At 37.8% G+C, this 12,908-nt stretch overlaps 2 protein-coding genes across 3 annotated transcripts; one reads left to right on the forward strand and one right to left on the reverse strand.

The window, feature by feature from the left end:
• The first annotated feature begins 15 nt into the window (after positions 1 to 15).
• cnih1 (cornichon family AMPA receptor auxiliary protein 1) lies at positions 16 to 6,534 on the forward strand. Its single transcript, XM_051916496.1, has 5 exons — positions 16 to 182; positions 1,956 to 2,024; positions 3,913 to 4,025; positions 4,199 to 4,342; positions 5,210 to 6,534. Exons 1-5 carry the CDS (start codon positions 102 to 104, stop codon positions 5,235 to 5,237), a joined length of 435 nt encoding a protein of 144 aa, XP_051772456.1. The 5' UTR covers positions 16 to 101; the 3' UTR covers positions 5,238 to 6,534.
• Positions 6,535 to 6,928: 394 nt separating this feature from the next.
• On the reverse strand, positions 6,929 to 12,725 carry cdkn3 (cyclin-dependent kinase inhibitor 3). Of its 2 annotated transcripts, none has more exons than XM_051916492.1 (8): positions 12,668 to 12,725; positions 12,220 to 12,305; positions 12,043 to 12,098; positions 10,133 to 10,177; positions 9,457 to 9,679; positions 7,529 to 7,564; positions 7,335 to 7,438; positions 6,929 to 7,244 (listed from the first exon to the last, which is right to left on the reverse strand). In XM_051916492.1, the coding sequence occupies exons 1-8, from the start codon at positions 12,692 to 12,694 to the stop codon at positions 7,225 to 7,227; spliced, it is 597 nt and encodes a 198-aa protein (XP_051772452.1). In that variant the 5' UTR covers positions 12,695 to 12,725; the 3' UTR covers positions 6,929 to 7,224. The 2 variants fall into 2 exon arrangements, with proteins under 2 accessions (XP_051772452.1, XP_051772451.1); XM_051916491.1 differs by having other exon boundaries at positions 7,533 to 7,564; positions 12,668 to 12,723.
• Positions 12,726 to 12,908: the final 183 nt, after the last annotated feature.

Consider the following 12,908-nt stretch of genomic DNA (forward strand, 5'->3'; position numbering starts at 1 on the left):
GCGTTTTTTCAAATATCCATGTGACTTCTGCAGTCACGTGACGTACAGCTGTCTCGACGTCACAGCAGTCGTCGGTCTGGATAATTCCACATGAGCGAAAAATGGCGTTCACATTCGCGGCCTTTTGTTATATGTTGGCGCTCCTGCTGACGGCGGCGCTTATTTTCTTCGCTATTTGGCATGTAAGTGTTTTGAATAGAACTCCAATACTTTCGGTGAGGTTTTGAACACAGATACTCGGCGTACAGTGGAATTAGTTAAACATACAGCAGATCGCGAGACCAACGCGAATGAATGGCACGAGCGCAACCTGGTGACACCCATTATTATCATTACCGCTATTCTTCCGTTAAACAACTAGGGTATTTCTATGTACGTTATTTAAACGTATTGTCTACAGAGTTAGCCACATTTAATGCACTCTCTGTTTATCAGTTTGTCGCATCTATTACTGGTGATCACGGGCGGATGGGGCGCGCTCCCGTTTGGCTATCGTGTATATAGTGTTTTACAGATCAGTGATAAATCAGAACTGTAGCTAAAATCAACAACGCTAAATATAACGGTAAAAAATAACTAAAAGCCGATGTAGTGAAGTCTGTCATGAGTGTACATCTCGTCTTTTGGGCCTTTGCATGTTAGAATTAGACAGAACTGTTATGTTTTTGTTAAAATTGAAGTCACATTCAGAGTTATTTGCGGACAGAACAGCACCATTGTTCATGTCTCTTCAATGCTGCTTGATGTCATTAACCTGTTTCAGAGATAAACGCCTTCAGTTGCAGAACTAGTATCACATTTCTGCCTTGACTCAAATATACGAAATGCATTCAAATGTTTACGCATGTCAAAATAGTGACTGGAATATTGTTAAATAAGAGTTAAATAAGGGGAAGAGTGAATTTTATATAATATTACTTTTGGTAATAGATTAAACCTTTAATTACTAATTCTCCTGAGTAAATAATTATAACCTGAATTTGATTCAGGCAAACAGGATAATACACAGCATATTTTCTGTATTTGAAATGAGTCAAAAAGACACAATACTTAAACGGTTAGTTCACCCTCATGTCGTTCCACACCCATAAGACCTTCATTCATCTTCGGTATTTTTGATGGTATCCAATAGCTGTCTGACTCCTCAATAGACAGCAATTTAACAACCACTTTCAAGGTCCAGAAAGGTAGTAAAGGCACCATTAAATTAGTCAATGTGACTGCAGTGGTTCAACCTTAATTTTATGAAGCGACGAGAATACTTTTTGTGTGCAAAACCCCCCTCAAAAATAACAACTTTACTTTATTAAACAATATCTTCTGACCTGTGTCATTCTGGTACGTTGATTACATTGAATGAAGTCGTTATTTTTGTTTTTGCTCACAAAGAGTATTCTCGTCACTTCATGAAATTAAGGTTGAACCACTGTAGTCACGTCGACTAATTTAATGGTGTCTTTAGTACCTTTCTGGACCTTGAAAGTTGTTAAACTGCTGTCTATTGAGTCAGCTATCGGATTCATCAAAAATATCTTAATTTGTGTTCTGAAAATGAACGACTTGACGGTGAGTAATTAATGACAGAAATTTAATTTTTGGGTGAACTAACCCTTTGATTACAGGTCAGGCAAAACAAAGAGAAACAGAAAAGCATAAAGCTCTCTGACTCAGCAATTGTGTGTTTCCCATATTAAAGCATTTTAAACTCCCATCACTTCTCTTGCAACACAAATCTCATGAAATATTTTGTTTGTCAGTATTTTATAGTCTGTTTATAAATTAATTGTATTTTCAATTTTATTCAGCACAAGAGTATTTCTGAATGTTTAAAAAACATTCAGAAGTGTTGCTTCTGAAAGAATAACACATTTCTGACATATGATAATGAGGGAAATGATGCTTGTATGTTTACTCCTGGATCATGAATTCAACTTTTCCCCCTGTTATATTTTTAGATAATTGCATTTGATGAGCTGAAGACTGACTATAAGAATCCTATAGACCAGTGTAACACGTTAAACCCGGTAAGTGAGAGTTTTGGTGAGATGCCGGGTGATGCATGCACTCCTGTTTCTTCTCTTCTATCACAACACTGTTCTGCTAATCGATGAAATCATCTGCAGTGAATGTTGCTTTCCAACACTAACACTACTTTCGTTCGATTTTCTGATTTGCATTTTGTCTTTTATTTTCTTAATATTTACTTTTTTACCTTTTTTCCTCTGATTGGCTCAAAGACAGTTGACAGGGTGAAAAAAATTAAAAGGGTCAGGCTTGCTCTGAAGGTTGGTACCAGAATTCAGCTTAAGATCAGTAACAGTCTCTCTGTGTGCACGAGCGGAGTGTTTACAAATGTCTTTTCAGTTAACTAGCCTAACACCTCCATGTACAAACATGCCAAGCAGGGAGACAGGACCTGGTTTATGCCAATTAAGCCACTTGACTACAGAGTTTGTCTTTTTTTGCAGATGCCATCACAGATGCTGAATGAACAAAACACATTGCTCCTTTAGGGTTGCTTATATCTCCTCATGTTTGGCTGGTTTAGTCTGTTAGTGTGGGGTCGGGTGGAGGCACAGATGTCATCTGCGCAGGTGCATATTTGAGTGTAGGAAAGACAGTGGTTTACAGGGAAAAAGTGTTAACTGAAAAGACTTGCAAATGCTCAGAACATGCATGTGCCGTTCTGTCTCCCCCACCCCCTTCGTTTGCTCTTTACCCAGAGCGACTAACTCCATTTATGATGTCTCGCTTAGAAAGTATTTTTATAAACTTGGCACCGCTGTAAAACAGTCGCAACCATTAAGATCATGCAGGAGAAGTCATTATTTCAAGTATACTTGAGATTAATGATGGATGGGAAAGAAGAGCAGGTGTAGTGAGCATCTTTGGTGCACATTAATCTAGAGTTGAGCCTTAGAGTGGGTATTTCTGGCTGGATGTGTCCGATCACATGGGTTTTGAGGCATTTTTACTTCATAATCACCATCAACAGTTTGAATTTTTAATTTTTTACAATGTGTTTGTGTTGGGCAAAAGCAGAACAAACACTTTTCCCTCTTTTTGCATGGGCTTCATGTGTTGTCTTTATTTACCGGTTATGATCAGGCATGGCAGGGGCAGCCTGGGGTCCTTGTAGCTGCTCCCTTCCTTAGCATGGCTGTTCTTCTCACTCTGCCTGGCATTGTTTCCCTGTAAAAAACAACAACAAAAAAAACACGATCCTGCCTCAGTCTGTTCCCATACCTTTGTATGTGGGCTGGGGGATGGGGGTGTAGTAAATGTCGACTCATCTGTTTTTTTTTGTTTTTTTTTTTTTTTTTTTTTCAGTAATTTACTAATGGCCAGATGTTCTATTTGCCTAATAAGAGAAACTCAGCACTCTATATTTAACAAAATCTAAAGCAGATGGGGTATAGTGTGCTCTTTACAAACCTCAACAGCTTTGGGATATGATAAATTCCCTGTTCCAGAGGTTGAGTAGAAATAGGTTCTCTAGTTGGTCTGAATTTTGAACTTGATGATGTCATAAGTTCTTAAATGGATCAAAGGTCTTTGAATTCTAAACTCTTGAATTCTTCACATACTATTTTTTTATTTAGAATTTTGCAATCTGTACTCCGTAATTTAAAGTAACTTGTTTGATTTTAAATTGAAATGTTGTATTATTAATGTTTTATTTATTATTGCTTTAAATAAGGATTTATTCTCAGCAGATCTGGTTCTTCTGAGGTTTAGAGAGATTTAGATGTGCATAGATCATTAAGTACTATGGCTTATGGGTTGGTGGTAATCCTAATGATTCTTACACCTGATTGGCTAGATTTGGGGGACAGGCTTCAGGCGTAATAGAACTCTGTCTCTGAGGTGGATCTGTGTATGTTTGTCTGACCATGTGTTATGTTTCCTTAGCTCGTCTTGCCGGAGTACCTCATCCATGTGTTTTTCTGCGTAATGTTCCTGTGCGCCGCAGAGTGGCTGACGCTTGGACTCAACATGCCCCTGCTGGCTTATCATGTCTGGAGGTGGGTGGGGCGTTCACAGAAACCGATCATAGATAAACGCACATTTCAAATTTGTTGGCTATATATCAAGCACCTCAGCAGATGTGTCAAGCTAGTGTTTTTAAAGTTAATAAGTTATTAGTCAGCATTGTCTCTTGCTCAAAGTGCAACATAAAGCATTTGTTTGTGTGCAGGTATATGAGCCGCCCTGTGATGAGTGGACCTGGATTGTATGACCCCACTACGATAATGAACGCAGATATTCTGGCATACTGTCAGAAGGAGGGCTGGTGCAAACTTGCATTCTACCTCCTCTCGTTTTTCTACTATCTTTACGGGTGTGTACAGTTTCACGGTTTATCAAACATATAGAAACATTTAAATATAAACAATATATATGTATATTTTAAAATTTTATATACACTGCTGTTCAAAAGTTTTTTTTTTTTTTAAGAAATTAATACTTTTATTCAGCAAGGACACATTAAATTAGGATTGCAAGTAACGATTCTTTTGATTGAGATATTGGTCTTTTTATCTGATTATCGTATTTTATTTTATTGACAAAACACACTATTTCACATCCTGCCCAATGCTGTCCTTCAAACAAACATGAATGCTATGAAAAGAAAACATTATCTATATCTATGCAACAGTATATGCAAAAGAGCTGTAAAGCAAAAAGACAGTTTAAATCCCTACATTAAAAATGATAATAATAATGAAAAACAAAAACACAAACTCAGTGTTAACAGATATGAGGGATGTTCTGCAGGAACACACACATTCACTCTAGACACAATAACCTGTTACTGTCATTTCTTTATCCTGTAAATCTAAGAAACGTCTTAAATTTATATTCAATTACACGCAGTTATCTCATAAAGTACTTGAATTACATGTTGACTTTTAAACCTAAATTTAACGCCCAACAACAGATATTTCAGCAAAATTAATATTAATCCACTATTTTTAAATGTATTTTGTCCATAGAAATGTGTTATTCAGTGTTGTAATTTGATGCGACTGGCGGAAGTATTCCGTGCACGGTGGGCAGACGCGACTAATCGATAATGACATTCGCTGTCGACGACTCTCATTATCGATTAGTTGTTGCAGCCCTACATTAAATTGATCAATCTATAAGTGTTTCATTTGAAACCCTATAGCTGTGCTTATGTTTCTCTCTGGTGTTTCTATTACAGGATGATCTATGTTTTGGTGAGCTCTTAATCTGGATACTGCTGCAAAGTGTATATGAAGGCGTTTGAGATGCTGATTTTAAAACCCAGATGGAGCTGAATTTGGACTCGGACATCTCTCTCAGTTCTGCTCGGCTGTTTCCAATGGACATTGACTTTATTTACTCTTCATCAGCCAAGAACGATTCAGGACGCAAGCAGCCCGCACAACTCCAGAAACCACACATGCAAAAATAAATGATTACCAACTCTTAAGTACAACCTGTTTAGACCTATACACACATATGCCGCACCAATGCCAAAGCTCTTCACACACTGAAAGCATCAGTAGATGAGATGAAACCGTTTACATTGACCAGATCATGTCTAAAGCAGATGCACAAGGGCTTCAAGCTATACCGCTGATGGATTTTTTGCAGAGATTTTACTCTTGTGTTTTCAAACTGGGGGGCAAAATAAAGATCTTGATTGTAGCATTTTTACAGACTTATTTTATTTTAACTATATTACTGCCTTGTAGCTCAGTCAGTTCTTTAATTTGACCTTCAGAGTCGTGTGCTGCTTTGGTAATTCATGATCTTGTATGTTTTTGAGCTCATGCTGGTGGTCTGCTTCATGTTGATGGTTCTTATCATATAAATGCTCCATTTCAAGTGTTAACTGTTTTTTCTGTCTTGTTGGAAGCAAATGAGGACTGATGCTTTAAGTGTGTTGAAGGCTTTGCTTCGCTCTTACACCTTAGAAATACTCCACATGTAACCTTTTTTGCTTTTAAATTTGTGCATTTTGTATTTCTAAGTGAAATTGTTATCTGATTTAGTTTTATTTCTGTTGTTTATGTGAGATAGCAGAGATGAGTGTGGACACTATTTTGGACACTGGTTTGATGTTGGCATGATCTCAGTGTGCCAAGATGCCATTTTTTTTTTTTTTTTTTTTTATAAATACTGTCAGTAATCACAGGCAGACAGAGAAGCTTCAGTCCTTCAGTGATGCTGTAGTTTGCATCTGGATTTAGAGCAGAGCTGTGTGAAGAATCCTTGACTACACTGACAGTCAATGCAGTTGTTCCTAATCACCAAGCTGGACCACCAAGGTGATATTTAGAGTAATAGGTTATTTTTGATTTTTCCCTGTGATTGTTTTAGGATTTTTTTTTTTTTTTTTGCCATTTTTGTTTTGTGTGTGAGAGAATCCAGCTTGATATGTGTGTTTGAATGTTATAAAGTCTTGCAAGAGATGTAGTAAATTGTGACTTTTTTTTTTGCTTGTAATATTGCTTTAAAAATCCCAATAAAGTCCTCCATAGACAAACTTCTCATGACAAATGCAAATGGCTCATTTTATGAAGCTGTTTTCTCTGTATGAATGAACTAATTTCATATGGCTAAAATAATTGTTAAAATGATCCTCATGTGACAAACCTAAAAGGTTATTCAATAGTGCTTTTGTAGCTGTATTGATTTTGATTATAAGTGTGTCTGATTAATGTAAAGGCATTGGTACTTGTTACAAACAATATATTCCATTACTGATGGCCAAGGGAATTAAATAATTGCAAAGCTGTATTGCCAACAACTGCATAATGACTTTAATCCACCATTCAAATCAGTTACTCACATAAGCAATATATGGTTTCCTATACACAAAAATATGCACCACTATTAATGTGATCCACTGGCCAGGATTAACGCAGACATCTTTAGGCAACTTAAGACCACATTTAAGTAATTCAAGGCTCATTTAATTGCAAAGATAAAGTTATATATTAAGCACAATATTATTAGATCAACTTATAAAAGTACAGAATTTTTAAAGTGCCATCAGAATAGAAAAATGGATTCATGATCAAGGTAGAGAACATCCATAAAGCAAAACAACCAATCCAAACAATTGATCTTTTTTTTTTTTATATCCCTGTTTTCAAATCATCTGAATATCAGGTTGATCATCGGGACACTGATCTCTCTGAAAGCCGCTCTTTGGTTTCTTGATATGCTTCAAACTTCTCCCTAAACTCATGAAGAAAGTTGTATTGCTATAAGAGACAATGAAGAAGCATCATTAACAACTGAGTTGTATGGTTAAGGGAAGTGATGTATTTAGGTTTTCAGATGTTGCCTCTTACCTTGACAGTCTGAATGGCTCCGCCCCCTCTCAGCTCCCTCAGGATTTCCAGAGCAGCACTGGGCGTCATGGAGACAGAGAGCTGCAGCAGCAAACATGCAGCAACTGTGATAATGAAACTTAAGTTAAACTCCTAATCACACACGTGGGACTAACATTAATCATGACACTGCGCTCAGTTTGAGCATTTGATACTTGCTTAGTCCTGAGCGTCCCAGACCTCCATAACAACTGTGGAAGAATAAAAGCATAATTACAATCTGATATTCTTTTAATGGTCATGTATTATATACACATACATACTATGTATTTACAGTATCTCACAGAAGTGAGTACACCCCACACATTTTTGTAAATATTTGATTATATCTTTTCATGTGACAACACTGAAGAAATGACACTTTGCTACAATGTAAAGTAGTGAGTGTACAGCTTGTATAACAGTGTAAATTTGCTGTCCCCTCAAAATAACTCAACACACAGCCATTAATGTCTAAACCGCTGGCCACAAAAGTGAGTACACCCCTAAGTGAAAATGTCCAAATTAAAAAATTGGACCCAATTAGCCATTTTCTCTCCCCGGTGTCATGTGACTCGTTAGTGTTACAAGGTCTCAGGTGTGAATGAGGAGCAGGTGTGTTAAATTTGGTGTTATCGCTCTCACTCTCTCATACTGGTCACTGGAAGTTCAACATGGCACCTCTTGGCAAAGAACTCTCTGAGGATCTGAAAAAAAGAAATGTTGCTCTTCATAAAGATGGCGTAGGCTATAAGAAGATTGCCAAGACCCTGAAACTGAGCTGCAGCACGGTGGCCAAGACCATACAAGTCGACCAAAGAAGTTGAGTGCACATGCTCAGCGTCATATCCAGAGGTTGTGTTTGGGAAATAGATGTATGAGTGCTGCCAGCATTGCTGCAGAGGTTGAAGGGGTGGGGTGTCAGCCTGTCAGTGCTGAGACCATACGCCTGGGGCTGCATGAGTGCTGCCGGCACTGTACTGTACATGCCAACATGTACTGTGAGTGACATACTGAAGCAGAGCATGATCCCCTCCCTTCGGAGACTGGGCCACAGGGCAGTATTCCAACATGATAACGACCCCAAACACACCTCCAAGACAACCACTGCCTTGCTAAAGAAGCTGAGGGTAAAAGTGATGGACTGGCCAAGCATGTCTCCAGACCTAAACCCTATTGAGCATCTGTGGGGTATCCTCAAACAGAAGGTGGAGGAGCGCAAGGTCTCTAACATCCACCAGCTCCGTGATGTCGTCATGGAGGAGTGGAAGAGGACTCCAGTGGCAACCTGTGAAGCTCTGGTGAACTCCATGCCTAAGAGGGTTAAGGCAGTGCTGGAAAATAATGGTGGCCACACAAAATATTGACACTTTGAGCCCAATTTGGACATTTTCACTTAGGGGTGTACTCACTTTTGTGGCCAGCAGTTTAGACATTAATGGCTGTGTATTGAGTTATTTTGAGGGGACAGCAAATTTACACTGTTATACAAGCTGTACACTCACTACTTTACATTGTAGCAAAGTGTCATTTCTCCAGTGTTGTCACATGAAAAGATATAATAAAATATTTACAAAAATGTGAGGGGTGTACTCACTTCTGTGAGATACTGTATATGAAAGAAGTCTCTTATGCTGACAAAGGCATTTATTTGATCAAAAATACAGTAAAATCAGTACTATTGTGAATTATTACAATTTAAAATGACTGTTTTCTATTTTAAAATGTAATTTATTCCTATAAAATATTCCTATAAAATATGCTAATTTGGTACTTAAACAGTTCTTATCATGGTTGAAAACAGTTGTGCTGCTTAATATTTTTGTGGAAACTGAATATTTTTGTGGAAATCATGTCTTTACTGTCACTTTTCATATCAATTCAAAGCATTGTTGTTTAATAAAAGTATTAATTTCTCTTAAAAATAATACTGAATAATATTAATACATGTAACTGTCCTAAAACTACATTTAACTTAAAACTGTTAGGTTTGATATACAGAAAATACATTTCTGTTAAATTTGTTATAAAGGAAAAATGATCACATTTCTTTTCCTGAAGAGGAAGAATATCAGTGAATGGAGTAAGTGAGAGTGTTTCCTACTGTATGACAGTCCTGCGTTGATTCTGCAGGCAGTCCTGCAGTTCTTCCAGAATGCAGCAGCACTGAGGAAGCTCTGGAGCGCCCCCGTCCGGGAAGGGGAGGTGGTGCACCCTGAGCCCACTCTGAGAATAAACCTCTAACAGACATGGCACTCTGTAGCGCACCAGCTCTCCTCTGGTACAGAACACAAACACGTCCTCCACACCCTGATCACACATCTCAGCTACACACAAACACAAACCACTGGTGAATCACAGTTACTCTATCTCAGAGGGGCATGTACACAATGCATACTTTAAACTGGTGGTTCTCAGCTGGTTGTGCTTCAGTACATCAAGTGGTGAACAAAAATTGTTTATTGTACAAAAGTAAACAAAAATATTCTAACATTGAAATGTATTAACATTACCACGAACAGGCCCTGCTATATGCAAAAATAGCACAGCATAGGCTGAATAGGAAAATTAGCCTCTTGAATTTTGTAATAATTCACTGCATAACATATTTGGGTGGTTGAAACAATCCATACTTATGCAAATGAACTAGCATGAAACAGAAATTGTGATCGTATTTTCTCCCCTATTGTGACGTATATCAAGTGAAAGAGTCGAGAACCACTGGATTAGACCATTACTGTGTGTGTGTGTGTGTGTGTGTGTGTGTCAGCTAAACTCACCAACATCTTTCTGCAGGTTTCTTCTGATTTCTTTATATCTGCATCCTGAAAGGAGAAATTAGGGCTGTACTATCAATCAAAATAAAACCGAAACGCTATGGCTAAGTGCGATTATCAAATCACAAATGCTACAATTTAATTAAATTTGTGTCAAGACAAGAAACATTCCTCAAATGCACTAGTCTTTGGTTTGTTGAGAAATTGTGAGATGACCATTTGAACATAATGTCTTAAGATTAAATGCTGATTGCAATTGTCCAGAAGATGCAAATTTACCTTCTACAAATCACTCCTTCATTCTGATCGGATTATAAGAGCAGTCTGATTGCTATAAAAGGAGGGAAGAAGTGCTTTTTATCACTGTATTCTTGTGTTAGAAATGGTCACCTCCAAAGAAAGACATGCAGCCATCATTGCTTTACATCAAAATAGCTTCACATGCAAGGAAATTGCTAAGAATATTGCACCTGAAAGAACAATTTACCAGTCATCAAGAATTTTAAGGAGGTTCAACTGTTCAAAGGCTTCAGGACATCCCAGAGTGTCCAGCAAGCACCAGGGCCGTCTCCTCCTGAGGAGTCAGCTATGGACTTGTGTCACCAGCAGTGCAGAGCTGCTCAGTATTGGGTGTGATGCATCTGCACACACAGTGAGGTGAAGACGTTTGGACAACGGCCTTGTGTCAAGAAGGGCAGCAAAGAAGCCACTTCTCTCCAAGAAAAACTTCCAAGGACAGATTGAAATTCTGCAGCAAGTACAAGGATTGGACAGCAGAAGACTGGTGCAAAGTTGTTTTCTCTGATGAAGCCCCCTTCTGACTGTTTGGGACAAGTAATGGTGAGAAGTAATGGTGAACGCTATCATGAGTCCTGTGTCGTGCCAACAGTGAAGCATCCTGAGATCATCCATGTGTGGAGCTGCTTTTCATCCAAGGGAGTGGCTCTCTCACAATTCTGCCCAAAAACACTGCAATGAATAAAGAATGCTATCAAAACGTCCTGTAAGAGCAACTTCTCCCAACGATCCAGGAGCATTTTGATGATGATTTGTGCATTTTCCAGCATGATGGAGCACCATGTCACAAGGCAAGTGTTAAAGGTCCACTTTAAAGATGAAATGGCTAAGAGATCATTACTTTAATTTTGGATCCGTGGCCAGGCAACTCCCCGGATCTTGATCCAATAGAGAACCTGTGGTCAATCCTCAAAAGGAGAGTGGGCAAGCAGAAGCCCACTAATTGTGATCAACTCCGAGTACTAATAAGGCAAGAATGGATCAACATCAGTCAGGATTTGGCCCAGAAGCTGATATCCAGCATGCCAGAGCGAATTGCAGAAGTTATGAAGAACAGGAAAGGCCAACACTGTAAATATTGACTCTTTGCATATATTGAATGTTTTTGCCAATAAAAGCTTTATGAAATGAACTTATGAAATGCTTGAAATAATAATCTACAAATACTGAAGCAGTAAGCTTTGTAAAACACAAAATTTATGTCACTGCCAAAACGTTTGGCAATGAGTGTACACACAAGTACCTCATGATTTGGTGTTTTCAGATTGGTTAAATAAGTGTTGTAATTTTAGTTGTACAGAAAAATAAAATTATTATATTTTTCTTAAATAGTCTTTTTATTTTAAAACGAAATATTACATTAGTAATATTTGTTATTTTGTTTAATATTTGAATTTAGTAGTAATTATTATTGTTTTATAGTCACGCTGGTAAATAATCACAAAATTTTGGGCCAAATTGCGCATCCCTACAAACAAGCAAAGCAAAACTGGAGCTTTTTTTATTTTATTTTTTAAATAGCAGTTTTTATTAGATTTATTTTTCTCTAGTAGAAATTGCTTCATTTATGGAATAAGCACACACAGATATATTATTCTTTTATCAATTAATTTTACCAGGTAAGGAACAGATGCCAAGAGACTGGGAACACTCCACCACTGACAGAGACAACCTGCAAAACACACACACACACACACACACACACACACACACACACACACACACACACACCACAAATTACTCTCAATCGTTTAGTATATATATGCACAATTGCACACGTATGTGTTGCTCACCATGAGATCTGAAGAGGTGTGGCTTCCTCTTCCCCAAAATCCTCTTCGTCCGAAGAATCAAACTCACTTGTCCTCATTTTCCCAGTCTAACATGCACACAAATGTAATGACACCAAGACCATTAATCAAACCAGACACTGACATATGAGAGCTGAAATGTGAAACCGATATCCAAAACAGCAGCTTGTTCTGATGGTTCTGCTTATCTTATCATGTGGGAAAGGGCATGAGAAATTCAAATGTTTTCATTGTCTAAATTAATTAGAAATATTAGTATAATATGCTGGTTGACATTAATTACTAACAGGTTTATATATGCAATAATATTCTAATTTGCACAACTAACTATATTTTCGCACTCGACAACTCGAAGTTATTCAAACGAAGCATTAATTACTACATAGAAACATAAAGTTGTAAGCGAGAGAATCAACAACATCGAACTCACCGAGGCACACCGCTCCCCACTGCGCATGCGCGGATATTTCAAAACATACTAAAAGAATTCGTCCAATCATATTGGATATGTTTAAAATCCACGCCTCTGTTCATATAAGACACGCCCTCTCCGCAGTTTCACTAAATATGTGGATTAAATATTAATGAGTCGTATGCCAGCTTTTCAGCCTTTTTGGCATGAGCTATATAAATGTGCGTGTGTATTTATTCAGACAAATAATAACTGGGTT

Source organism: Ctenopharyngodon idella, chromosome 13, assembly GCF_019924925.1.
Source record: "Ctenopharyngodon idella isolate HZGC_01 chromosome 13, HZGC01, whole genome shotgun sequence".
NCBI lineage: Eukaryota > Metazoa > Chordata > Actinopteri > Cypriniformes > Xenocyprididae > Ctenopharyngodon > Ctenopharyngodon idella.

What these genes read in the sequence shown, in the direction of transcription:
- cnih1 (XM_051916496.1), top strand. Translation starts at nt 102, where the DNA reads ATGGCGTTCACATTCGCGGCCTTTTGTTATATGTTGGCGCTCCTGCTG. An exon ending in CTGGCTTATCATGTCTGGAG is followed by an intron (nt 4,026 to 4,198) that starts GTGGGTGGGGCG and finishes GTTTGTGTGCAG; the next exon opens with GTATATGAGCCGCCCTGTGA. An exon ending in TTTTTCTACTATCTTTACGG is followed by an intron (nt 4,343 to 5,209) that starts GTGTGTACAGTT and finishes TTTCTATTACAG; the next exon opens with GATGATCTATGTTTTGGTGA.
- cdkn3 (XM_051916491.1), bottom strand. Translation starts at nt 12,694, where the DNA reads ATGCGCAGTGGGGAGCGGTGTGCCTCG. An exon ending in TGGCATCTGTTCCTTACCTG is followed by an intron (nt 10,178 to 12,042) that starts GTAAAATTAATT and finishes TTCTCCTTTCAG; the next exon opens with GATGCAGATATAAAGAAATC. An exon ending in GAGCCATTCAGACTGTCAAG is followed by an intron (nt 7,245 to 7,334) that starts GTAAGAGGCAAC and finishes TGTCTCTTATAG; the next exon opens with CAATACAACTTTCTTCATGA.